Source organism: Suillus subalutaceus (assembly GCF_016647625.1).
Source record: "Suillus subalutaceus strain FC151 chromosome Unknown DFJ58scaffold_336, whole genome shotgun sequence".
Taxonomy (NCBI): domain Eukaryota; kingdom Fungi; phylum Basidiomycota; class Agaricomycetes; order Boletales; family Suillaceae; genus Suillus; species Suillus subalutaceus.
In genome coordinates, this window is record NW_024540585.1 from 1 (window position 1) to 26,592 (window position 26,592).

The 26,592-nt window shown below is 46.8% G+C and overlaps 8 protein-coding genes across 8 annotated transcripts; 1 reads left to right on the forward strand and 7 right to left on the reverse strand.

Moving 5' to 3' along the window:
* Positions 1-109: 109 nt before the first annotated feature.
* DFJ58DRAFT_671800 (uncharacterized protein) lies at positions 110-840 on the forward strand (the record flags this gene model as incomplete). The annotated part of the gene is given in 4 exon segments (XM_041382989.1): positions 110-343; positions 358-463; positions 535-617; positions 670-840. 4 exon segments carry the CDS (start codon positions 110-112, stop codon positions 838-840), a joined length of 594 nt encoding a protein of 197 aa, XP_041235215.1.
* Positions 841-6,135: 5,295 nt separating this feature from the next.
* DFJ58DRAFT_848635 (uncharacterized protein) lies at positions 6,136-7,136 on the reverse strand (the record flags this gene model as incomplete). Its single annotated transcript, XM_041393658.1, has 7 exons — positions 6,136-6,179; positions 6,206-6,353; positions 6,407-6,511; positions 6,571-6,654; positions 6,714-6,770; positions 6,851-6,915; positions 6,980-7,136. 7 exons carry the CDS (start codon positions 7,134-7,136, stop codon positions 6,136-6,138), a joined length of 660 nt encoding a protein of 219 aa, XP_041235216.1.
* A 2,736-nt stretch (positions 7,137-9,872) lies between these two features.
* Positions 9,873-12,481, reverse strand: DFJ58DRAFT_671804 (uncharacterized protein; the record flags this gene model as incomplete). The annotated part of the gene is made up of 3 exons (XM_041382990.1): positions 9,873-10,258; positions 11,522-12,074; positions 12,128-12,481. The coding sequence occupies 3 exons, from the start codon at positions 12,479-12,481 to the stop codon at positions 9,873-9,875; spliced, it is 1,293 nt and encodes a 430-aa protein (XP_041235217.1).
* Positions 12,482-12,949: 468 nt separating this feature from the next.
* On the reverse strand, positions 12,950-17,535 carry DFJ58DRAFT_848637 (P-loop containing nucleoside triphosphate hydrolase protein; the record flags this gene model as incomplete). Its single annotated transcript, XM_041393659.1, has 16 exons — positions 12,950-13,065; positions 13,125-13,374; positions 13,432-13,536; positions 13,585-13,713; positions 13,764-13,954; positions 14,057-14,192; positions 14,266-14,445; positions 14,509-14,811; positions 14,865-15,299; positions 15,367-15,618; positions 15,676-15,911; positions 15,968-15,976; positions 16,059-16,496; positions 16,556-16,756; positions 16,807-17,032; positions 17,089-17,535. 16 exons carry the CDS (start codon positions 17,533-17,535, stop codon positions 12,950-12,952), a joined length of 3,654 nt encoding a protein of 1,217 aa, XP_041235218.1.
* Positions 17,536-20,301: 2,766 nt separating this feature from the next.
* On the reverse strand, positions 20,302-21,016 carry DFJ58DRAFT_737233 (uncharacterized protein; the record flags this gene model as incomplete). The annotated part of the gene is made up of 5 exons (XM_041386915.1): positions 20,302-20,355; positions 20,406-20,464; positions 20,523-20,570; positions 20,630-20,771; positions 20,846-21,016. The coding sequence occupies 5 exons, from the start codon at positions 21,014-21,016 to the stop codon at positions 20,302-20,304; spliced, it is 474 nt and encodes a 157-aa protein (XP_041235219.1).
* Positions 21,017-21,420: 404 nt separating this feature from the next.
* Positions 21,421-21,695, reverse strand: DFJ58DRAFT_638892 (uncharacterized protein; the record flags this gene model as incomplete). Its single annotated transcript, XM_041381321.1, has 2 exons — positions 21,421-21,509; positions 21,596-21,695. Coding segments are annotated over 2 exons (189 nt in total), but the record flags the coding sequence as incomplete, so codon positions are not given.
* A 275-nt stretch (positions 21,696-21,970) lies between these two features.
* Positions 21,971-23,018, reverse strand: DFJ58DRAFT_671793 (uncharacterized protein; the record flags this gene model as incomplete). The annotated part of the gene is given in 6 exon segments (XM_041382988.1): positions 21,971-22,152; positions 22,210-22,220; positions 22,292-22,461; positions 22,511-22,593; positions 22,665-22,770; positions 22,785-23,018. The coding sequence occupies 6 exon segments, from the start codon at positions 23,016-23,018 to the stop codon at positions 21,971-21,973; spliced, it is 786 nt and encodes a 261-aa protein (XP_041235221.1).
* A 1,571-nt stretch (positions 23,019-24,589) lies between these two features.
* Positions 24,590-26,440, reverse strand: DFJ58DRAFT_737235 (tRNA synthetases class I-domain-containing protein; the record flags this gene model as incomplete). The annotated part of the gene is made up of 12 exons (XM_041386916.1): positions 24,590-24,700; positions 24,751-24,820; positions 24,868-25,109; positions 25,184-25,435; positions 25,466-25,623; positions 25,680-25,706; positions 25,757-25,797; positions 25,842-25,885; positions 25,944-26,023; positions 26,084-26,151; positions 26,204-26,256; positions 26,315-26,440. The coding sequence occupies 12 exons, from the start codon at positions 26,438-26,440 to the stop codon at positions 24,590-24,592; spliced, it is 1,272 nt and encodes a 423-aa protein (XP_041235222.1).
* Between the last annotated feature and the right edge of the window lie 152 nt (positions 26,441-26,592).

The following is a 26,592-nucleotide window of genomic DNA, read 5'->3' on the forward strand; positions in this document are numbered from 1 at the left end:
CGGGCCATGATCGGTTCACTTTAGGTTGAACAGGTGGTCGTAGGTATAAAGGTCAGCACTTTCATCCCCCTTTCCCAGCGAATTACTACCGCAAACTCACTCTTTTATCATGGCCAACATCATCGATTCTCAGTGTGTCTTGGTCGTTGGATCCGCTGCAGAAATAGGTCGTACTCTTGCCCTGCTAACCGTCATTGTCTGTAGTCGCTGCAAGGAAAGGCTCGACGAACTGGTTGCCTTACACATTGCTACCGGACGACTCAAGAGCGTTACTCTTGACGTTCTTTCAGAGCGCAACGTTCTCAAGTCTTCCATCGAAGATATCGTCAACACTTACCCAGATGTATGTGCCCCTAGCACTATCCCATGCAAATCGGCACTGACCGGCTGTCTAGGTTCTTGTTCTCGAATGGCATTCAACGGGCCTTCGACTTCACTAAGCCAGAAGCCGTTTATCTCGAATGTAGGTCTCCTGCTGTCACGGTGCATCTATGGTGCATCTATGATTACTCATGGCATTCTCATCTCGGTCAGCTCTCAAGTGTGAACTCGCCACCAACTACACCTCGATTGTCAGGATGATCGCCTTCTTTCTCCCTCATCTGATCGAGCTTGGGGTATGAGCATTTCTTATATTTTCCTTTCATTTCTCTGACCCATGTGCAGAAGCAAGGCCATCTGACGTTCTTATACACAGTCTATTCAGGATTGTCCATTGTTCTTGCCGCTGGAATCATTGACTACTGTGCGACAAAATCTACCATCCACGACTTGAGCATCTCACTCGCTGCTCAGCCCATAAAAAGGAATAACCACGTGGTTGAGATTATTCTTTCGTGAGTGATACTATTTGTCTCATCTCATTGCCATGGTGAAGACTTGTCCTGGTCGAGTCGGACTTGAATGAGGCAGCATGACTGTGAGTTTCCCTTCTAATTTTCCGTATCTACCGTCTCTTGACCTGCGTGCGCGTTAGTCGAAGGCACGACGCAACGTCTGTCCAATTTCTGGCTTTCGCTCGAAGAATACACGAAGGTGATGATGGAGGGGCCTTGTTCGAGGCGACACGTATGTTCCCAGCGCAGATGGTCGTCGAACAGCACAAAAAGTTTGAGGAGGGGAAGTTGGAGGCTGCAACGAAGGCAACGACTCAGACATAGAGGAGACTTGGAATGGTGTAGTAATGGCAGTTGAGCTTCTTCCTTTAAAATCATTCTTGTTGCTGAGTCAAACTCAGCTGGAATCCGCCGGACTTGCCAATGGGTCCCAGACTTTGGCCGCAGAGTGTCCAAATCCCTGACTTTCTCCGTTTTGCAGTCTTGCTCGTCGTCTCGATCACGTTTCGCATCAATCTTATCCTTGCCAACACATAAGCAATCAAATTGCCCCCACCCCATTGCTAGTTCTATGTTCACACCGGAACATTTTTTTAAGCTGTACCAAGTCGACTACAACACCGCTGCTATTCGTGACTCTCAGGTTGGCTACAACATCTGTAAATCCACCATCGAGAACCAGAACTCCATGTGCCGAACTGGTGAGCCACATTGACGGTGCGTCTCGTTGACACCACACGCGTCGCTCATAATGATAGTATTAATTCTTAAGATTTTTGCTTGTGAGCATATTTCGCCCCCCAACTACACTATCGGCGATACCGAGCAGGAGGAGGTTCCATGTTGCACCAAGCCTGACCACGGAACTCGTCTCATTCACGACTGACTGAAAACATATGGGACTGGTGTATCTCGCGGCAGTTATGGTGGGTGACCGATGCCCATCCTGAGGGAGAAGATAACGACGTTGGTATTTCAATGGTCAGTCCAACACTTGTGCACTTACTCTTGAATGCAGAAAAACGATGGCAAGAACTGGAAAATTCTTGCACGCGGGAAGAATTTTACACTTGAGCAATATGAAGATGTCCTCGATACTTGGTCCTCTGGACTGTGGTCCTTCTCGATCCTGACGGCCATAAAAGGCAGTGTTTCATACCGTAAACTGGCTGGCATTAATCGTCCACCAACAGACTGCCGATTTTCCTCGGTATTATCCCTACCAATATCCTTGAAACAGGCTGGGACATCCTTTTCTTCTGGGTGGCGTGTATGATTCTCATGGGCATCTGTCTTACTGGTCAGATGCTATTTTCTGAAGTACTCTGCTGCGCGATGATTCGCGATGCCCATGGACGCAAAATGGGCAAATCGCTCGGTAACGTCATTGAGCCGATCGACGTCATCCATGGCCCATCACTTGAGCAACTCCACCAGAAAATGTATTTAGAAGTTGGAGGATAAGGTTCGTGTGTAGTGCTGTTATTAATGTTCTCATTTACACTAATTTGTGATTTGGGCTTCAGGATCTCTTAGCTGCTGTCAAGCACGCCAAGCACGGTATCGCTGCCGCTTCTGTACATCACAAACGCCCTGGCAGCCTCACAGGTAGTCTTGCAGGGTACATTAATCCCTCAATCAGCACTGGCGGTACGGAATGGATTGCAGGTATGGCGCCTGTAGAACGCCTCACTGCAGCTATGCCGAATTCATGGTTATCTCCGAAGAAATCTCTGTCCTCCTACCACCACCAATCCTGCCTTTCTTATCACGAGGTACGTCACACAACTAATTTTGTTTGCATATTCTCATCGCCTCTCAGACACATGGAAGACTTTGTCGCTTCCGACCATTCCGAGTTGAAGAGAACCATCATGAGCTACAATGACGACGTAGGCGATCGACCGTGACATTCACATCCCCTTCTGACCATCTTCCGAAGCTCGACCACAAAAGCCCCGAGGGATTTCCTGCTCGGTTACTCAAAGCCGACTGAAGCGCCCGATTACAACGATATCAGCTCTCCCAGTCCTTTGAGCAGTGCTGGAGAATCTGGACGAGGATACGACGGTCCGACATGAGGTGAGCGTCCTCATCGTCCCGTTTTACATAGTCCCGCTTTATCTCTTCAGTGTATTATGATGCTAACCAACATTCGAAATAGGCAACAGAAGCAATGGGCGCGATCTTGTCACCTAATTTCAAGGCAGTCCTTACAGATAATCATAAATACACCCTGCATGGAATACGTGCATGAGCTGCTCGATCGTGTTGGATGTGTCACAGACAGTGGGGGGCATAAATTTGTATTATATACACCATTGATTGCTGGAGCAGCTATTTATTGCTTAGCACGGTTATGTACGCTGCTGGAAATTGCCTCGCCTAGAAAGTAAGATGAATATATCAGCAGTGATCAATCAAGTCATAAGTTGTGAGTGTACAAGATGAGCGAGGACTTGGATCGTTGGAGACTGTCAAGAGTTTGTATGTGGTCACGTGGTGTGATGTAATGTCTGCACAGGTATGGGTATGGGTTAGAGTAGCTCGTTTGCATTCCACAGCCGCACACTGCTATCATCCAATCGAGATGCGATGCGAGCACCATCCGGTGAGAACGAGGCTGACAAAACCCCTTCAGTGTGCCCATTCAAGGGCTCAGCCAATGGTTGTCCCGTCCCTGCAGTCCACAGCCACACAATCTTATCCGCCGAGCCAGACGCAATGCGAGTACCCTCCGGTGAGAAAGAGACTGACAAAGCCGGTTGAGTGTGCCGCCGCAAGGGCTCACCCAATGGCTGTCCCGTCGCCGCATCCCGCAGTCGCACAGCGTTATCCTCCGAACCAGGCGCGATGCGAGTACCATCCGGTGAGAACGCGACTGACTGGACCGACTCGGTATGCCCGCTGATCACGATTTGGACAGCCGTCCAGTTCAAATGATGTCCTGATGCCAGAACAAGGTTGTTCGGAAACCTTGCAGTAAAATTGGTAGCTACGGTGGAGTTTATGGGTGAGAACGGCAGCGCTGATAAATACAGATGCGGCGTGCTGTGCAAAATGATGCCGCCAAATACTTGAATGAATCTTTGCACATCCATTGTAGTCAACCGCACATCTTTATATCCAGAATGGCCTTGTAGTTGATTGTAAGATGTTCATCCCGATGCTGCCTGGTAGGCATGTGCTCACCTTCAGCCACCCAGTAATAAGTGGAAGCACGGTTATTGCGCCCCTGATTGCGTTGAGAAGGCCAAGTGCCTCAACCCAGAAGGCAGTCGCTCATTGCCGAAGAATGAATTTATTACGTTGACGAGCTCCGAGTCGAAGTTCGATGGTGATACGAGCGTAACCCAAAATCAACAGGAATAGGAGAGATGTAGGGGAATGGATGTTTTGACTCGTTGAGGCAACCCTGTGTCTTGGGAATTAGGGAGGTACGACGACTTCAAATTACATATATTGAAGCGAAGGCCATGTTCCATCACTCGTAGTGACGCAAATGCAAGGTCGCGTTGTTGCGCCTTCGTTCTCTCGACGAAGAAGTCTCCGCTGGATGCCTCGTCCGTCAGGAATTGAAATGTGGCATGAAGGGGTTGGATGGGGGTACGTGAGTCGGTGGTGCCGCTGAGGAGGGCGCCCATGCGTTTTATCACCACATCTACATCGTAATGATCGTGGTACTCCGGGAAATGGTCCGTATAGCATTCAGTGCCACTAAAGGGAGGCGTTCGGCTGTGGCAAGTATTTGACCCATCACGGAACAAAACTTCGCTACTGCTTACTTGTAGTGGGCCGTTGTGTACTTATCCTTTGGCATGATTTCTGTTAAGATGAGCCGATGCATATCATACAACAAGTTTCTCCGCTCCCCGGGATGGCGGTTCACGACAGAATTGAAACAATCCATTGGGGATAAGCCGGGGTAGGGTTCCTTTATATATCCGCACGCAAGACGCGCCCACTCAAAGGGTCCATCGACTTTTGCAGCAAGCATTTCAAGATGGTTGTCCCGAAATTCTGATAGCTCTTTCAGCTCCTCAGATGCAAAGGCGTAAATGTCGCGCTTCACAACTTCTGGTGGAATATGATTAGCACCATCAAACTCCTGCTCGATATCGGGAAGCGGGCGAGAGGTGACGAGAATCCGAAAGTTGGATGAAAGTTCCGTGATTTTGTGAAGTCCTTTGTCCTGAAGTCTACGCGGAGGTTACACTGCGTCTCCACTCCGCCATTCTCATCCAGTGCTTCAATCACGATCAAGATAGGCCTTACACTTGACCCAGAGAACTTCTTTAACGGTTCCATGAGAAGTTTGCGTCACTGCTGGCTAATGTCTGTCGTTGAGCGAGTTTGCATCCTTGACTGCATCCGCTAACGCTCATTTCATCCCTGGATCACGATCAGCAAGGTCGTGTGCGATGGCGGAGAAAATCATTTCATGACGACGGTCTGTTTCTGTGATGATTGAAACAAAAACATGAACCAAGGTCTCCGTTTCGTTGAACCAGTTGGCAATCGTGTGTGCAATGGCTGATTTGCCCTTGCCTGCAGGGCCGGATAGCCACATTACACGCGGAATGGAATCTTCACTGCTGTCGATCCACTCGGTGCGAGTGCCTGACAGACATTTCTTCTCGGTATCTAGTCCTCCACCCCCTGCATAAACCATGCCGCTGAGATCAAGTCTTTCGCCTTTAAGGTATGAGTACATCTAAAACCAGAGGCACGTATGAATCCTTACCTGCAAACTGGACAAATATGGCTACATCCCGACCAGTTTGATCCCGAAATCGTTGCATAAGGCCATCCAAGGTATCGTTGTACCGCGTGATGATATCATTCGTTTCCACGACAATGTTCTTACCGACTCTCTTCCCTATAATCATAGTGGGTATAAGATTCATGTGCGAATGCAATAATTCGACGACTCACAGAAGCTCTTCGTCTCTGAGTATTCCCTGATGAAACGGCTACACTCGGGAGTCTGCTGAGCAATCTTTCCAATGACATCGCGCATCGATTCAACCTTGGAAAGATTATCGTCTTGGGTAATGAAGCCATAGATTTCATCTAATTTCTGGAGAATGCGATGCACCGATTGGTCGCGCTCCGCTTGAGCAAGAACGATCTGCACGGAACCATAAAACCTGAGCGGGAGGCGGATCTCCGGGCAGCATAGAGCGTACTCTGGATGCAGCAGAAAGCACGCCCAACGCCATCTTTACACATCGATGCACCTATAACTTGATTAGTTCGATACCGATTAAGGAGAGTGGCCCATACATTTGCGATCTTCTCAATGGTAGTGTCGAAAATTTTGAGGGGTTGGAGGTATGTGAACTGTAAATCATCTGCGGCAGTGAAACCTGGGGCATTGTTGACGGCGGATGTCTCAGATAGCGCAGGTCCCCCAAGTGTTTTCATATGTTCTGAAGCCTCGTGGGCACCCTGAAGTGCAGCATGAACCGAATTGGAACCAGGGGTTTCCTCCACGCCAGGGGGGATGTCGGGAACCTGCGTGACCAACAACATTTAGAGACAAAAACTAAATAATTTGATGCAAGTACCTTCGAAACAGGTTCTCCGGATATGCCTTGGTTGACGGAGCCACTGGGATTTTCAGCTGTGGTGGGATGGTTGTCGTCGGTGAAAGGATGCGGATGTGACATGTCCTGGATGCCTCTGATGAAAAAAAAACTGAAGGACTGGGATTACGATTTCGAACACCTACCTCGATATTGTGATTCGATGAAGCACCTTGAAGGTCGACATTCTGGATCGCAGAGATGTGGTTGCGGGAACACTTGAAGCGTTGCTGCATAATGTCAGCCCATATTCAGAACTTAGACACCAATGACTCAGTAATCTACTCACGGAAATTTTCTTGGTGATGCCCTTCGTAAATTTCCGCAGGCCCTGCCAGACTCGACTCTGGACGAAGAAAGCGCCAGAGGCAGCGATGAATTTCATGAGCGCTCATTCACAGTGAGTGAGCCCATGAGATCACATACCGAACTTTCACAAACGGTTGCTTCGCAGGGTTCTGGAGGAGGATCTGGCCTATGGTCTTCACTCACTACGAGTGGTCAATTAGTGTGAGCAAAGTGAAGGTGCAAGAAGTATGGGAGAAGGGAGAGGACCTCTGGCACGAGTTAAATACCCTTGACCGTGAGCTTTGAAGCATGCTAGTGGCCAACACGTTGACTTGATTCTTGAACTCCCATTATAATTATCGACCGTGGGATTGCCGAAGGGTAAAGGCGTAGGGCAAGAGATCTGACAGAAGTAAAATTCCATGGTGCGGTCCCCAACAGAACCGGCAACAGACTCGTGGAAACAGTGTTCTGCCAGTCACAGCTGACCGTGGTGTTCGTTCACTGAACGCAAATGGTGTGAAAGTCGATGACCGTTGGTGCCGCCGTGCCGGTGAAGTTCACTTGAACGTGAACGGGTCAGGTGCCATGGGTCCTTGTTCCTTATATAGAAACTGAGCGCTCGGCGCCCAGTACTTATTCAATATTGTATTGATGTACTGGATTGCACAATAACGTCCATAAGCAGTCCTCTGCCGAGTACAGCTAGCACTCCTAATAATACACGCGGATTCCTCGTGCCACAACCTATATGACTTCCTGTGGTTCTTGGTGCAAAATGCAGCCCCGCTCTGTTTTCTCGTTCGTGCTGATTCACAACTGTCGTCTCGTGGCTGCAATCCTCACGAAATGGCGGAATCGGCTTTCTACTCAAGTACGTTCAAATGCGGAGTACGTGCTCAACACAACAGCTGCTAGAGCAACTGCAGTTTCCACCATTGATTGAAAACTTGATCTGGAAGTGGCGAGTTCGACGGGTATAACACACCTTCATCAAGGCCTTCCAACTGAGCAGCCCATGTCCATTTTAGCTTCATGAGGTGTGACTACCGGTGCTGTCTGACCCTCCCCCTACGTTTTCTTGATCACTGGTCTTTCGTAGTCACTCTGATTAATTTCTCTACTTCGCTCGAACTAATCTCGTCTTCCGCGCTAGACTTTGTAGACCACACCATTGGTCTCAATGCAGTCTCCGGGCCTTGCGTGCGCATAGTCGCCAAAATCTACTGACCCCTGCATTTGCTCAGACTGCGATCCATCTCTGGCACAACGACGACGACTATGGGTGTAATTGGACTCGCACTGTCGACACTACCGAGCGGCTCGCGGTTCACGAAGCTACGAGAGCAACATCAAGGCTTTTTTTTGCTCTTAGCAAGCACTAGCGTAGGCACACATAACATGTCCGGCAGAAGCATTACTGAACCTTCCTTTTTCCAAAGATTTGAGCGAGTATCCTGCACACTCGCACGAATGTAGGGTGTTCATTTCAGGGTTTAATGGTTCAGCCGGTAAGAAGATGCCATGATCCCACTGTCACGCCAACTTAGTATCTCAAGGGACATTTTCCAGTCCTTTTTGCATGTGCTGTTGTGACCCCAAGCGAGGCAATACTTTGTATCAATGACGCTCGTGCCCGGCGCTAATTTTCAGTATTAAGATGTTCCTAGGCCCTGGACTCACCTCCGCCTTCACCACTCTCCATCAGTTCAGAGATTCCCTATATAGGATCTCGTGATCGAGAGAATGATGCAAGTACCATGTTTTTTCGTACTATTTTATTGACAATAAGTCACTGGCAGGTGACGAGGCGACCAGCCTCACCCTCCAACTTGGACATTCTGCGACACATCGTCCGAATGTTGGTGTCGGGATGGCGGGCGATGTGGGATGGGGCGGGATGGCAGGAGAAGCGACCCCACTATTATAATACCTCCCTAATACCAGCAATTCACAGTGTATCATACCCACCTACATTCCATAGCATTAGATCTGTATCGGTACCATTTTCCAGGCCAGATCAAACAATTTTAATTTATGATACTCCAAGTTGGTATGGCAAAACCTTGTGCGCAGATCAATTTTGCCAAGATATATTTGGGAAACCCTGCCTTATCAAAAGATACCACAGGTCTGGACTCTGGGAGCACCTTGGCCTTAGCTTGAACCTTAGGAACTCAGCAGAATTCTAAACAATGTTATGGATGGATTGCAGTCCAAGAATATTGTGATCATGTGATATGATGTAATGTAGCTCGTTTGGACCCCCAGCTTTTCAAAGCTGGGGGTCCAAACGAGCTACATTACATCATATCACATGATCATGCTTTAGTCATCATAGCGCCACTAATCCCATCAGGTGATATTGCATCAAATTGGAAATCACTGATCAGTGAAACATATATATCAGCATTGCTAAAGAAAAATAAACCTATGACGATCAGCAATGCACAGCTTCAAATTGTCTTCAAATTGTCGGGCTAGATCATAGTATGAGCTAGACCTATAGCTGGATGCTAACCAGGCTTTCACCCTGTTAAGTTTCAACCCAACACCTGGCCGGTCTGGACCCCAAAGTTCCCACCTTCTGTTGCCCTTCTGTTGCCCTTAACTTTCCCACAAGTCTCTGTTGCCTCTCTGTTGCCCCTTCTTGCATTTCCATGAGTCTGTTACTGTTTAATTTTCCTGTGCCGGCCAATTCCAACTCATGCGTCAATGCAATTGCAAATGTTAAGTTACATATCAACATTATGATGAGCAGGGCCAGTCCCTCCTGTAAGTCAGGTCACTTTTCAAAATTCAGTCGCCAACTCTGCTGTGAAAAGAGCTTCAATATAGTGTCAAGACTTAGAATGTAATTGAAATATACTGATGTAAGGAGCGTCACTCTGATAGCTACTGAATTCCCTTTGTACTGCCTGCAATGGAATTTCCTTGTACCAGTTTAAAGTGCCACTCTGCCAGCTATGCTATGGAGTTCCCTTTGTACCGCTATAGCCACTCACTTAGATATAAAAGCATGTCTTTACTTTCCATATCTTCAGTGAATTAAATCCCTCTCACTTATCTCTCTTGATCCATCAATTCCCATCAAACTCATTAGCAGCATTATACCGACTCAGAATGTCTATATTAATGGATAGGGGGGTCTACAACATTGCTAGTGCTGCCTTTCAGAAGTTCCTACAACCAGCACTACGGCTGCATCCTTGTCAATAAATCTTGAATTGACTGCTATATGTGGGCAATTCCTCTGCTCTCCAGGAGGCAACATTATCCATTCCTTACCACCTTTTTTGGTAGACCACATACGGTCACTTTCTGGATGGGGTACCCAGTACAGTTCATTAAACCACTGCATCAAATCATTCTGAATGATCTCTGCCTTATCTTCATCAAGCCTATCCATAAGAGCGTGCCATTGCCGATAGTATGATGCTGATGGAAAATGCTGAAGAGCCTTAACTGTTGAGGCTCCTTTGGCTGGAAAATAGCGTTTGAATACCAGGTTATTCCAATCAGCATGGCTGATAATTCGATACTGAACTTGACTGAAAATGCCACTGAGATCCAGTGAACTGAAGATGTCAACCTTGGTACGCATTCTCTGCTCTGGATCCAGCAGTACCCAAGGGGAATTCAAGGCTAGCTTGGGAGATGGCGCCAGCTGAAAGATATCAGATGCAAACTGATGCTGAATAGCAGACAGCTCGCTTAGATATGCCGTCTTGCTGAAAGGAGCATCAAGTGCTGCTCTTGAAGTGCCTCTCTCTGGTTCCTCAGCATCTTCTTCAACTTGAGCATCGTTCTCACTACTGCTTTCCTCATCACTGTCATGGATTCTGTAAGTTGTCTTGCGCTTTCTTGACAGCTGACTGACTCCAACCCTCTGACGTTTGGAGTGAAAGTCCGAAAACTCCACATCAATGTCCTCCATAAAATCCCTTCGATATAGAGCCAGCAAGGTATTGGCATCGATTGGCCTGATATTAGGAAGGCGATAAGCTCCAGCATCATTGACCAAGTCTGACAGAAAGTATGTGCCTCTGCCATACATGATTGGATAAGTGCTTCGCCCATTGGTACGATCAACAGGTATGTGCTGGCAGGAAGCTTCAAGCAAAATGTTCTCTGCTTGACCCTCTGCTGGCCGGTAAATTAGGGCATTGATCTGATAAGTAACCAGAGCACCCAATTTCAATGACTCATGCTGGAGACGGGCCACTCGGTTTGCACTCTGTAGGTTTTTGACCACATGGTAAAGTGCAGCCATGCGATAGTACTTGAAGTACCTTCAAATTGGATTTCAATTTAGTACCTTAGATAAGACTGGTGGCGACCAAAATGCTCACCAAAATAATTTGCAATCAAATGTTACAAGGGTATCTTGTATTACCCTATCTGGCATTTGCAAGAGAACTTGGTCTGCTAGACGGAATGGTACACGAATCTCCACCCGTGCATTGCCTTCATGTCCACCCACATTGGGAGAATTCCCACAGAGGCGAAATATTTCTGCCATGCGCTCAAGATCCTTTATAAGCTTCCCTATGCTTGCTGGGAATAGGTGCCATGCCTGGCGACGCTTAAAAATGCCATCGTGGAGCTGATAGGTTGCACATTTGTCTGTGGTATAGGCATTTATATAGTAAACTTCATCATCCTTTCCACGGGAACCTGGATGAGCGCGGAATCCTCCAAGATCCTCTAATTGTGCTGAGAGGTCACGATGATACTGAGTGTGAGAAGCAATGATGGAATCTATTTTGCATTCTGCACTGGATGGCAAAAGGAATTGCAGCAAATGACGGTGGCCTTTGGTAAGCCACTGCAATACATGGCCTTCATGTTGGATTTCCAGTCCAATATCAACCACCCAGTCCTCTGGCCTGACAAGCGACATGTCGAAAAAATGGAATACAGTATTGAGAGCAGTACGTCTTGCTCCTGCATTGGATGGATCATGGTGAGATGCACCTTTTGTTCCCCGCAGTTCATGAACAAAAAATGCGTCCTGTAGCCCATCTTGTATCTGGAACATTTCCAGAAGTTTGGGCCCCAGCTGGTCCAAGAGGTTAGATGGGAAATCGATTGTACTGAAGTGAAATTGTCCTTTGAGATCACGATACAAATTCATGGCAGCTGAGTATGTGATTGGCCATCGGCTCCGATCAACAGGATTGAGACTGACAACAGCAGGCCGAAGGCACTTTTCATAGATTAAAGTCATCGTGTCTGGAGGAATGGCAGGATTTTGGCCTTGGCAATACAATCCAGGGAAGAAGATACGGGTGATATGACGTCGATCAACTTTCCCCAATGCCATGTTAGGAATTCGGTGAAGTGAGACACCTATAACATTCTGGTGAAGGCGCTCCTATCAGAATGCTTGATATTTGACCTGTATCCACACACCTTTGCACAAGATAGAGAGCATTTTAAATGATTGTCTTCAGTAAGGGTATCACGGAATGATGCCAAGGGAAAGATAGCCATAGGTAATCGGAATGGTAAATCCTGTGTAATGCCTATAACAGAGTCGATGTCTCTGTACACTTGAAATTTGGAAATAGGAGGTGCAAGGGCTCCTTGTCTTGCATTTAAAAATATCCGAACAAGCTTATCATGGCTTTGAAGGCGTCCAGCAAGCACAAAGCGAAGAAAATTCTCTAGTTGGTCTGGCGTGAACATCTGTTCTGCAGCTGAGACAAATTCACTTAAAGAGACCTGGATGGCAGGTAAATCCTCATCAGGAGGTTCAAGTTGCATGTTTGAATAAAGGTCAGATTCTTGTGGGTAGTGGATGGGTGTTTCAGTGAGAGGGTGTGGCTGACAATGGGACTGATTTAGCATCTCACGCCATATCTCAAACTTAGGAGGTCAGGTGTTCCAACCCACCCCTGGGCAAATTTTAATGTTCAAAGGAAGGTTGCATATAATGTGCTTCTGGACATACTACTTGATACCTACTACTTAATGAGAGCTGTATCAATGATTGGGCATTACTGGAAACTTGAGCACAGCTAAATGATCAATTCTTTCAGTATCTAGGTCTTTGTTGTTGTTTGAGTTGTGCCTCAATTCTGAGACGTCTGACAACTTGACAAGATTGCTCTCACTGCATGAATTGAATTATGGGAGAAATAGTACATGCATGAGGACATATAGCAACTTGAATAGACGAATAAATGACATAAGAAATAGAACTCCAAGATAACAACTGCCCAATCCAGGCGCCTACTTTCTGCTACTAGTGGTAGGGTTCAAGGGAGCAGGCGTTGAAAGTTCAGTGGCTGTGTTCAACCCTGGAACAAAAGACGCCAATGGGTGGTCTGGATTCTGGGAGGATGAATCTGTAATATGAAAGATGTTAGAGGCGGTACTATGACAAATAAGAGAAATTTATACTCACTTGGAATGGATTTAATGAAAGCACATAATCGTTCAATTCCTATGCCTTGCTGCTGCATATCTGCAAGGAATGTGGAAACGTCATGATGATCATCTCTGGATGCCAATTTTTGCACTTTTGATACTTGATTCTCCAGACTAGAATCAGCTGTACGCTTAAGAGGTAGAATTATTGTGGAGTCTTGGCATCCCTGAGATGCATTGTCTTGCATAGCATTAGCTTGAAATTCTTCTTCTGCGCTATCATTAACCTTAGAGTAGATGTGGGCTTGATAACATTATTAACTTGCATATAATATGATGCTCACCTGAGCTTCTGACTGTGCAATATCTCCTGTCTTGGTATCTACAATCATGCTGGGAGCAGGCGCTGCTTGGCTTAAGTTATTCTGGACTTGGAGCTCCTGAGTATTCTTCTCAGCATTAGATTAGGATTGAAGAACATGGAATACGATGCTTACCCGAGCTTCCAACTGCGTAATACTATCCCCCCTATCAGCATCCACAGTCATGCTAGGAGCAGGAGGAGACTTCTGTCTGGGGGACGCTGCTTGGGCCAAGTTGTTCTGAACTTGGAGCTGCTGGGTATTCTTCACAGCGTTAGATTAGGATTTAAGAAGAAAAAATATGAAAGCCTTACTGAAGAACTCAACTGTGAGTTTTCAATGGGAGGGGCCAGAGACTTCGCTTTCTGAGCTTTGCCTTCTTTCTTTTTTGAGGAGCCTGTTTTTGGCGTCTTTGACTTTGTTTTCTCCTTCTTGGAAGGGACATCATCAATCTCAGAAAGGGTGCCCATTTCCTCTGCTTCCTCATCGTCATTAAACAAAGAGCCTACATAATGTCAAAATTAGATTTTCAACCGCAGAGCAGCAAGCAAATACGTGCGTAAACTGGGTGTTGCCCCTGTGAATGCATCCAGGATTACAGCTTTACTAAAGGAGATGTTATTTAGAAAGACATCCTGAGTGTCAGCGGCCACAATTCGGTAGATGTGGACTGTCTTCAGTTGTGGAGGACGATAGATACGTCCAATCAGTTGTCCTTCATCAGTGGCTGACCACAGGGAGTCCTATAGTCAACGTAAGAGTCAGAAAAAATAGCCAATAAAAGGGTAGGTGAATGGGAAAAAAGCAAACGCTCACCACAATTATCAATATGTTGGCACAAGGTAAATTGAGACCTGTTAGCCCAACATTGGAGACTATTAAAACACGAGGACCATTGCGCCCGCTTCTTTTGAATTGCGCAATGATATCAGTTCTAGTCGACATCGACAATTTGCCATAGATCTGTAAAGTCAGGATGCCATTAAGTTCCAGAACCTGCAGTTCAAAAAGTTCAAGGTCACTAAATTGTTGGAAAAGAAAATTATGACGATTGAATACCTTGAGCACCTGTGTATAGCTAGAAGGGAAAGCACAGTAGACAATCATTTTATCGCAGGGCAGAGAGTCGGCAATGTCAGCAGTGACATCAGGATTGGCAGATGATGCTACTAGTATGTCATCCACAATGTGCAGAGGAAGACGTCCATCCTGCTCCTGATGCCAACCAATTACTTGAGCAAGAACATCAAGTTTGCGAGATGGGTCCTTTTTCCACTCATCCAAATTGGAGGGATTTGCCCATGGATATCCTGGGTTGCAGCTAGGGTGCAATAAAGCTTTGCGGACGCGCATGTAGAAATCCTGGAAATTTTTGATTGATTAACACTTGAATAGGAATTTTAAAAAAATTGTACCGAGCCAGAAGCAAACTTTGCTGCTCTAACACCACCTTCCTCAACCAAATCCTTGGCAATACGCTCAAGATTGTCCACCTCATGGCTGTACAGCTTCACAAGCAAATTATGCTCTTGAAATGGAGCCAAGCCTGAGATCCTGGTGCCACGATAGTCAACAGACCAAATAGTGCGCCGTATAACGATGCCTGAAAATCTCTCTCGGATGATGCCAATCCAAGTCAGCATCTGACTACGGTACAGACTAGGAACCTCAATGTCAGCATCGCCCTTTACCGTTCCCATGATTATCTTGGCAATGCGGTCGCCTTGTTTAAAGCGCTTGCGATCCTTGGCAGCAGCAGCACGCAGTTGACGGACCATTTTTAAGGCCTCATCATCATATGAGCTGCCAAAGAGCTCTAGACCCAGGCATCTTCCAATGTTCCATACGTCCTGTGCAAATGAAGAAGGAGAAATTGATGTTAAAAACTGAATGGGATGATGAAGGTTGGTCACTCACAAGAGGTCGAGAGGTGATTGGTGTGGCCGTCATAGCCACCATGGCATGACACAGCAAGCGAAGGCAAAATATTGCCCAGTAACCCTTTTTGATATTTCTGTAGTTATGGGCCTCATCCACCACGCCCAATAAGAAATCTCGCCCATAAGCTGTGCTGGGTGCATCAATGGTATAATTGGTCTTCTGTCGTGGATGTTTTGTTGGGGTAAGATTATTTGCCTCGAAAATGCGGTCGCAGTCAGATTCTAAAGCCTGAATGCAAGAAAAAATATTGAGTTTTGCAGAAAGAAAATATAGTTATATCCATACCTTGGGAGTAGTGATGATTATCCGCCGCCCTTCAGGCTGCTTTGACCTGCTCCATATGTCTTCCCACCAGGTTCTCCGACTGCTCCAGGTGGCCAGATAGGGTAGAACATCAAAGGCGCCCCGTTGAAGAAATCGGTGCAACTCCGAAGTAAACTGGGGTACAAGATTTGCTGGGATAACCAGCATCACAGGAAGATTTGGAATGTTTGGAGTGTTGCTTCTCCACTGCGTCCCAGCTAATTGAATTTAGGTTAGATCTGCAGTGCTGGGGGAACTTGACAGAGAGGCATACCTATTTTACCTGGAAAACAGTTATGCATGGTATAAAATTCACGATAAAATGACAGTATCGCAATTAAGGGCGGTGACTTGGATAGTTTTACCTAAGCCCACTTCGTCCATGAGCAGGACAGGCATTCCACAAAACGCATTCTTGACCATTTTAACAAGACCAACAAGCTGGTGCCAGCGGAGAGCAAGAGGTTCCCCATTTTCTTTTAACCAGGTTTGACCGTCCTCAGACCAAGGGTCGCAATTGCCATAGGGGTCTTGCAAATGGTTAAAGAAGGGTATTTGCTTTTCTGGAAGTCCAAGGATCGCCCATAGGTCCTCGTGAGACATACCATTATATTCCTCCACACCTTCAGACCATTGGTAATCACAATGGCTGGTGGCATCAGGGTCAAACTCTGGTATTGGTTCTGCTGGCGTGGCATTGGGATCACAAAGTTTTAACTGGTCATGGATGGACGCAGTGAGTAGAGTTATATCTTGCTGAGTCGCAAGGAATGAAAGTGCTTCACGTAGGGGTTTAGGTAGACCTATCTCCAGAAAAAAGTAAGAAAATTGGGGCAAAGATGAGCTGAGGTTAGTGACTCACGGCACTTGTTTCCATCCTTCACATCTATCTCTAAGCCTTGAAGAAGGTTGCTAAGTGTTTCTTGCTGCTCTGAAAGCTGCTTCAATGACTCGCGATCACCATATCGAGTAAGGATTTTAGTAAGTCCTTCCACATCCTTCAGCCAGGTTCTAATGCCTTCAGCGTCCAGACGTTTGCTTTGCTCTGTCATTGATTGGAATTCTGGATAAATAATGTTAGGTATCAGAAATGCCTAGTATAGAAAGGCTTACCTTTCCATGTCTGGTCTACTTTGATCTTTAACTTTCCGAGTCGTCCTCTTTCACGTCCAATAGATTTCCTATTCTTTGCCCAATGATGGGTCACAAGGGCATCCAGGAAGCGCCGAACTGGCTCCTTAAGTGCAATACCATCCTCTGTGAAAGATTCAGGGCCAAAAAGCGCCTCTGCAAGGCTAGAGTAGGCAAGTGCAACCTGTGAGGTAGCAAGATCTGGTAGCTAATTTAAATAGTCAATGAGGGCATGGTATGGGGACAAAAGTAAATGAATCTCACACTGGCCACCTTGAGACGCTTCATAACTGAATATGGGTCCAGGCCACGTTCAGCCAGTACCTTGTCAACGGTACTGTTTATTTTCCAGTTTGACCAATTAGCATGGCAATAGTTCAGCCAATGTTGTCGACCTTTGTTGTCATTATCAGTGCAATCTTTTTTGATATAACCCACTTGGGCGGCATCATCAACAGCCCAGAAATTGTTGGCGAATGTCAAGACTGCCTGATTGACCTCAGGGGATTTCCAAGCATCAGGAGTGTCCTCGTTGACAGTTACTGATAAGGGAGTTGAACTAAGCATAGTGCGCTGTTGCCATACAGGCCAACACCAAGGAATATTGCCAGCTTCAGGGTGTCCTACAGCGTCCACCAAAGAATCTCCCTCTTCTATATGAGAAGGGGCACTGAGCGCCAGAAGAGCACCAGGCATAGTAATGGTAGGCATTTTTACTGAGGAAGAGATGGGTTGTGGTTGTATGGAGGAAGTGTCCAGTCATTCACTGTATATATACTTTTCAGTATCCCCTGAAATTAGGCAAGTACCCATGAGCTGAGAGCAAAATAAAATAAAACCTACTAGTGCCATCGGCAGGGAGTTTGGTAAGAAGGGTCAATATATTTTCTATCAGACCCTGACCAGAATTTACACTGTCAGGCCCATCACTGGCAGAAGATGGCAATGTTGCAATTTCCAAGCTCGCCATCACATAATCACTGGCAGTCCAGGATGGCCTCTGAAGTCAAATCTCTGCTTTGGAATCATGTTCTCAGATCCTGGAACTAGCAGTTGATGACATCCAGTTTGTAAACACCGTCTAATATAGTAGAATTCAGATGCTGGACGAGTACATCATCAGTAGAATTTGCAACCTAGCAATAAGTGGACGTAACATAACATAAGTAGCAAATGTTGTATATACCAGGATTGTGACAGCACTGAGGCAGGCCCTCAGTTTCCAACTCTCCTCCGCGGTCAGTTTTGAGATAGACTCTCACCATTGGTTGCAGACATCAATCAAATGAAAATTTCATATTTAGTTGACTAAGTCTATAATCAACGGATCAGAACTTTCACCCAATCAATGCAAATGAGTATCAAAAATTGTTGATCCGATCAGAGAAGCAGAACTGGACTAATCTTCACAAAGAAGAAAAGGAAGCCCGTTAATATTATTATTAATCAGTTGACAGAGCGCAAGGTCTGACCTAATACTTACCCATGCTATTCATTATGACCAGCTCAAGCAAGCATTCCTCTGAAAGCAATGCTCATGATCAGCCTGAGCATAATTATGCTTGCTTGGCTGGGGGTAGTAACACCATCAAGTGACTGGCAGTCCGTCTTAGAAGCTTGAATCAACACAACTAGAGGCACTGAGTCAGGATGAGAAGTGGATGGTGAAATCAGATTGGGCCCGATCACTTACATACTAGATATTGGCTCTCCAAAAGGAGCTGGCATAATAGAGAGAACACAATTCTATATGGACCAATCTGAGGATCTTATTACGGAACCATGTGAAACCTCTCATACTAGTTAGGATGGAACAGAGACTTACTAGGTATAGCGAGATGGTGACACATGAAAGGGGGGAACCAAGGTGAAAAACACAGCATGATCATTCAAAGAGGCAATGGTATATTTGTATCATCTCGTGACAAGCTCTGAGCTCATTTCCTCAGCATCTAGACCTGAACTGGCCAGTAACTTTGTACCGCAAAATGGAAGGTGAAACCTGCAGGATAACTGGGTCATCCATCTTTTTCAGGCATGCAGTAATTCAGGCACCAGCAACTTGGAGTGGCACCTCAGGGATGAGGTAAATGGTGAAATTAGCGGTATTTTGAGAGGACGCAGATGAACAGCACTCTTGGTGAAGGGAAAAAAGAAGCATGGCCCTTCATCATATATGATATATGACAGTGATGTGAGTGTATCATCTCAGGTTGGAATCCCTTGCTCAAGCTCCCGCTTGAATCCACCCAACTCACCTTAGTAGGTCCACAGACAGTGCAAAAGGCTACTTCTAGATTTTCCAACCAGCACAAAGTCAAGAATTAATCAAATATGATAAATTCTACTAATGAGCACACACTTGTACCTTGGCGGTGATTATTAGATGCATTAAGCATATGCAATAGGTACCCGAGCATGCTATCTTAGATACTATTTGTCATACCTTTGTAATAACCCCATGTGTGAGCCTGCATATGAATAGAAGTTTCAAAGGCGGGTATGGTAAGCTCTGACAGATTTCAGAATTCTGACCCTACCCATACCTGTGCAGACATTACATCAGCGGGCATACCGAGTCGGTCCAGTCAGTCGCGTTCTCACCGGATGGTACTCGCATCGCGCCTGGTTCGGAGGATAACGCTGTGCGACTGCGGGATGCGGCGACGGGACAGCCATTGGGTGAGCCCTTGCGGCGGCACACTCAACCGGCTTTGTCAGTCTCTTTCTCACCGGAGGGTACTCGCATTGCGTCTGGCTCGGCGGATAAGATTGTGTGGCTGTGGACTGCAGGGACGGGACAACCATTGGCTGAGCCCTTGAATGGGCACACTGAAGGGGTTTTGTCAGCCTCGTTCTCACCGGATGGTGCTCGCATCGCATCTCGATTGGATGATAGCAGTGTGCGGCTGTGGAATGCAAACGAGCTACTCTAACCCATACCCATACCTGTGCAGACATTACATCACACCACGTGACCACATACAAACTCTTGACAGTCTCCAACGATCCAAGTCCTCGCTCATCTTGTACACTCACAACTTATGACTTGATTGATCACTGCTGATATATTCATCTTACTTTCTAGGCGAGGCAATTTCCAGCAGCGTACATAACCGTGCTAAGCAATAAATAGCTGCTCCAGCAATCAATGGTGTATATAATACAAATTTATGCCCCCCACTGTCTGTGACACATCCAACACGATCGAGCAGCTCATGCACGTATTCCATGCAGGGTGTATTTATGATTATCTGTAAGGACTGCCTTGAAATTAGGTGACAAGATCGCGCCCATTGCTTCTGTTGCCTATTTCGAATGTTGGTTAGCATCATAATACACTGAAGAGATAAAGCGGGACTATGTAAAACGGGACGATGAGGACGCTCACCTCATGTCGGACCGTCGTATCCTCGTCCAGATTCTCCAGCACTGCTCAAAGGACTGGGAGAGCTGATATCGTTGTAATCGGGCGCTTCAGTCGGCTTTGAGTAACCGAGCAGGAAATCCCTCGGGGCTTTTGTGGTCGAGCTTCGGAAGATGGTCAGAAGGGGATGTGAATGTCACGGTCGATCGCCTACGTCGTCATTGTAGCTCATGATGGTTCTCTTCAACTCGGAATGGTCGGAAGCGACAAAGTCTTCCATGTGTCTGAGAGGCGATGAGAATATGCAAACAAAATTAGTTGTGTGACGTACCTCGTGATAAGAAAGGCAGGATTGGTGGTGGTAGGAGGACAGAGATTTCTTCGGAGATAACCATGAATTCGGCATAGCTGCAGTGAGGCGTTCTACAGGCGCCATACCTGCAATCCATTCCGTACCGCCAGTGCTGATTGAGGGATTAATGTACCCTGCAAGACTACCTGTGAGGCTGCCAGGGCGTTTGTGATGTACAGAAGCGGCAGCGATACCGTGCTTGGCGTGCTTGACAGCAGCTAAGAGATCCTGAAGCCCAAATCACAAATTAGTGTAAATGAGAACATTAATAACAGCACTACACACGAACCTTATCCTCCAACTTCTAAATACATTTTCTGGTGGAGTTGCTCAAGTGATGGGCCATGGATGACGTCGATCGGCTCAATGACGTTACCGAGCGATTTGCCCATTTTGCGTCCATGGGCATCGCGAATCATCGCGCAGCAGAGTACTTCAGAAAATAGCATCTGACCAGTAAGACAGATGCCCATGAGAATCATACACGCCACCCAGAAGAAAAGGATGTCCCAGCCTGTTTCAAGGATATTGGTAGGGATAATACCGAGGAAAATCGGCAGTCTGTTGGTGGACGATTAATGCCAGCCAGTTTACGGTATGAAACACTGCCTTTTATGGCCGTCAGGATCGAGAAGGACCACAGTCCAGAGGACCAAGTATCGAGGACATCTTCATATTGCTCAAGTGTAAAATTCTTCCCGCGTGCAAGAATTTTCCAGTTCTTGCCATCGTTTTTCTGCATTCAAGAGTAAGTGCACAAGTGTTGGACTGACCATTGAAATACCAACGTCGTTATCTTCTCCCTCAGGATGGGCATCGGTCACCCACCATAACTGCCGCGAGATACACCAGTCCCATATGTTTTCAGTCAGTCGTGAATGAGACGAGTTCCGTGGTCAGGCTTGGTGCAACATGGAACCTCCTCCTGCTCGGTATCGCCGATAGTGTAGTTGGGGGCGAAATATGCTCACAAGCAAAAATCTTAAGAATTAATACTATCATTATGAGCGACGCGTGTGGTGTCAACGAGACGCACCGTCAATGTGGCTCACCAGTTCGGCACATGGAGTTCTGGTTCTCGATGGTGGATTTACAGATGTTGTAGCCAACCTGAGAGTCACGAATAGCAGCGGTGTTGTAGTCGACTTGGTACAGCTTAAAAAAATGTTCCGGTGTGAACATAGAACTAGCAATGGGGTGGGGCAATTTGATTGCTTATGTGTTGGCAAGGATAAGATTGATGCGAAACGTGATCGAGACGACGAGCAAGACTGCAAAACGGAGAAAGTCAGGGATTTGGACACTCTGCGGCCAAAGTCTGGGACCCATTGGCAAGTCCGGCGGATTCCAGCTGAGTTTGACTCAGCAACAAGAATGATTTTAAAGGAAGAAGCTCAACTGCCATTACTACACATTCCAAGTCTCCTCTATGTCTGAGTCGTTGCCTTCGTTGCAGCCTCCAACTTCCCCTCCTCAAACTTTTTGTGCTGTTCGACGACCATCTGCGCTGGAACATACGTGTCGCCTCGAACAAGGCCCTCCATCATCACCTTCGTGTATTCTTCGAGCGAAAGCCAGAAATTGGACAGACGTTGCGTCGTGCCTTCGACTAACGCGCACGCAGGTCAAGAGACGGTAGATACGGAAAATTAGAAGGGAAACTCACAGTCATGCTGCCTCATTCAAGTCCGACTCGACCAGGACAAGTCTTCACATGGCAATGAGATGAGACAAATAGTATCACTCACGAAAGAATAATCTCAACCACGTGGTTATTCTTTTTATTGGGCTGAGCAGCGAGTGAGATGCTCAAGTCGTGGATGGTAGATTTTGTCGCACAGTAGTCAATGATTCCAGCGGCAAGAACAATGGACAATCCTGAATAGACTGTGTATAAGAACGTCAGATGGCCTTGCTTCTGCACATGGGTCAGAGAAATGAAAGGAAAATATAAGAAATGCTCATACCCCAAGCTCGATCAGATGAGGGAGAAAGAAGGCGATCATCCTGACAATCGAGGTGTAGTTGGTGGCGAGTTCACACTTGAGAGCTGACCGAGATGAGAATGCCATGAGTAATCATAGATGCACCATAGATGCACCGTGACAGCAGGAGACCTACATTCGAGATAAACGGCTTCTGGCTTAGTGAAGTCGAAGGCCCGTTGAATGCCATTCGAGAACAAGAACCTAGACAGCCGGTCAGTGCCGATTTGCATGGGATAGTGCTAGGGGCACATACATCTGGGTAAGTGTTGACGATATCTTCGATGGAAGACTTGAGAACGTTGCGCTCTGAAAGAACGTCAAGAGTAACGCTCTTGAGTCGTCCGGTAGCAATGTGTAAGGCAACCAGTTCGTCGAGCCTTTCCTTGCAGCGACTACAGACAATGACGGTTAGCAGGGCAAGAGTACGACCTATTTCTGCAGCGGATCCAACGACCAAGACACACTGAGAATCGATGATGTTGGCCATGATAAAAGAGTGAGTTTGCGGTAGTAATTCGCTGGGAAAGGGGGATGAAAGTGCTGACCTTTATACCTACGACCACCTGTTCAACCTAAAGTGAACCGATCATGGCCCGTGATGATGCATGACTCATCTCAACCGCTTCTAGTTTCCAGGTTGACTGGTGCTCTGAAGGGACCATCGACCTTATTCTTATTCCCCTTGCATTTAGAAGTTTTTTTGGGAGTACTTGAAGAGTTCGGATGGGTGAATTTCGGTTTCTTTGGTGACCGAGAGTTTGAAGAAGTTGTTATAGGTTGGCTGGATCTTGAAGCTACTATCATCTTGGAGGGTTGCGCCGGAGGGGTCTGGGACATTCCGGGCGGGGGAAGCTTCTGATAGCCCGGTTGACTGGCATCACAAGGCCGCTCAGTCTTGGTGCACCGATCGCAGGGTAAGACACGCGAACAAGACTGCTTTAAGGAGCGACAATGGGTGCAGGAATAGGGAACAGCGGATACATTCTCGCCGGAGGGAGTTTCACGAAGCTCAAAAATAGCACGAGGATGAATAGCTTCATGGTAGATCATCGGATCGATGGAAATGATGGGTCGACGAACTGATGGATGCCAGGCTTGTACGGAATCTGGTACATCATGATCCGCGTCGGTGTCGACGTCCATCTCCGAGCATGAAGAGAGTCGGAACTTGGGTGATTATATTGTACTTACTTCAAACTTGGTACTCTCCGGAAGTCGATGTGACAACTCGAAATCGATGGGGCATCTATAACTCCGCGAATCACAAAACGAACGTGTCAGTGTCGTTTGTAACGTTCACCTCAAGCTCGCAATGGGGATAGATAGGTAAATGACGTGGGCAATGTGGCAGAGACTGAGTGGAGGATTAGCGTCTCACCGCCGCTACGATGACTAAAGCATGATCACGTGGTATGATGTAATGTAGCCAGTTTGGACCCCCAGCTTTGAAAAGCTGGGGGTCCAAACGGGCTACATTACATCATACCACGTGACCACATGCTCTTAACAAACGGTCTAAGTCCTCAAGGCCTCACTCGTCTTGTACACCCACAACTGATGACTTGACTGATCATTGCTAGTATATTCATCTTACTTTCTAGGCCAGGTAATTTCCAGCGGTGTGCATAACCGTGCTAAGCAATAAATAGCTGCTCCAGCAATCAATGAAGTACATGCCCCCCACTGTCTGTGATACATCGAGCATGATCGAGCAGCTCATGCACGTATTCCATGCAGGTATCAAAGATTTCGTGAGTTTCCCCAGGGTGCCCTACGTTGATTGCGGTGGTTTTCCTACGTTACACATGACTTTATATGACTTTATATTCCAATATTCCAATATAACGAAAACCTTTTCTATATATGACGATATCTGCGGCTCACCAGTCCTCTGATGTGCGAGGACTGCCTTGAAATTAGGCGACAAGATCGCACCCATTGCTTCTGCTGCCTGTTTCGAATGTTGGTTAGCATCATAATACACTGAAGTGTACAAAAGAAAGCGGGACTATGTGAAACGGGATGATGGAGATGCTCACCTCATGTTGAACTGTCGGATTATCGTCCAGATTCTCCGGCACAGCTTGAAGGACTGGGAGAGTATGCAAGCTCATGCTTGAGAGTGCCGAGTAACCGAGCAGGAAATCCCTTACGATTTTTTTGGTCGAGCTTCAGAAGATTGTCAGAAGGGGATGTGAATCTCAGAATCGATCGCCTACGTCGTCGTTGTAGTTCATGATGATTCTCTTCAACTCGGAAGGGTCGGAAGTGACAAAGTCTTCCATGTGTCTGAGAGGCGATGAGAATACGCAAACAGAATTAGTTGTGTGATGCACCTCGTGACAAGAAAGGCAGGATTGGTGATAAAACAGATGTTTCTTTGGAGATAAGTACAAATTCGGCATAGCTGCAGTGAGGCGTTCCACGGAGCCATACCTGCAATCCATTCCGTACCGCCAGTGCTGATTGAGGGATTGATGTACCCTGCGAGACGACCTGCGAGACTGCCTAGGCGTTTGTGATGTGCAGAAGCAGCAGCAATGTCGTGCTTGGTGTGATTGACGGCAGCTAAGAGACCCTGAAGCCCAAATCACAAATTAGCGTAAATGAGAACGCTAATAACAGCAGTATACACGAACCTTATCCTCCAACTTCCAAATACAATTTCTGGTGGAGTTGCTCAAGCGACAGGACGACATCGATCGGGCTAATGACGTTACCGAGCGATTTTCTCATTTTGCGTCCACGAGCGTCGCGAATCATCGCGTGACAGAGTACCTCAGAAAATGGCATCTGACAAGTAAGATAGAAGCCCATGAGAACCATACGCGCCACACAGAAGAAAAGGATGTCCCAGCCTGTTTCAAGGATACTGGCAGGGTGATACCGAGGAAAATTGGCAGTCTATTCGTGGACGATTAAAGAATTACTCACACATCTTCGTTGCAACCTCAAACTTCCCCTCAAACTTTTTGTGCTGTTCAATGACCATCCCTCGTGTGGGTCGCCTCGAACAAGGCCCTTCATCGTCACCTTCGTGTATTCTTTGAGCGAGAGCCAGAAATTGGCCAGACGCTGTGTTGTGCCTTCGACTAACGCGCACGCAGGTCAAGAGACAGTAGATACGGAAAATTGGAAGGGAACTTACAGTCATGAAAATCCGACTCGACCGAGTCTTCACATGGCAATGAGTTCAACAACAACGAAACAAGTAGTGTTACTCACGGAGGAATAATCTCAACCACGTGATCGTTCTTCTCGTTGAGCTGACCAGCGAGTGAGATGCTCAAGTTGGTAGATTTTGTCGCACAGCAGTGATTTCAGCGGCAGGAACGACGGACAGCCCTGAATAAACTGTGTAAAAGAACGTCAGACAGCCTTGCTTCTGCACAAGGGTTAAAAATACTCATACCCCAAGCTCGATAAGATGAGGGAGGAAGGTGATCATCCTGACAATTGAGGTGTGGTTGGTGGCGAGTTCACACTTGAGAGCTGACCGAGATGAGAACGCCATGAGTAATCATAGATGCACCGTGACAGCAGGAGACCTACATTCGGGATAAACGGCTTCTGGCTTAGTGAAGTCGAAGGCCCGTTGAATGCCATTCGAGAACAAGAACCTAGACAGCCGGTCAGTGCCGATTTGCATGGGATAGTGCTAGGGGCACATACATCTGGGTAAGTGTTGACGATATCTTCGATGGAAGACTTGAGAACGCTGCGCTCTGAAAGAACGTCAAGAGTAACGCTCTTGAGTCGTCCGGTAGCAATGTGTAAGGCAACCAGTTCATCGAGCCTTTCCTTGCAGCGACTGCAGACAATATTGACGGTTAGCAGGGCAAGAGTACGACCTATTTCTGCAGCGGATCCAACGACCAAGACACACTGAGAATCGATGATGTTGGCCATGATAAAAGAGTGAGTTTGCGGTAGTAATTCGCTGGGAAAGGGGGACGAAGGTGCTGACCTTTATACCTACGACCACCTGTTCAATCTAAAGTGAACCGATCATGGCCCGTGACGATGCATGACTCAATGATGCATGCGAACGATATCGCGGT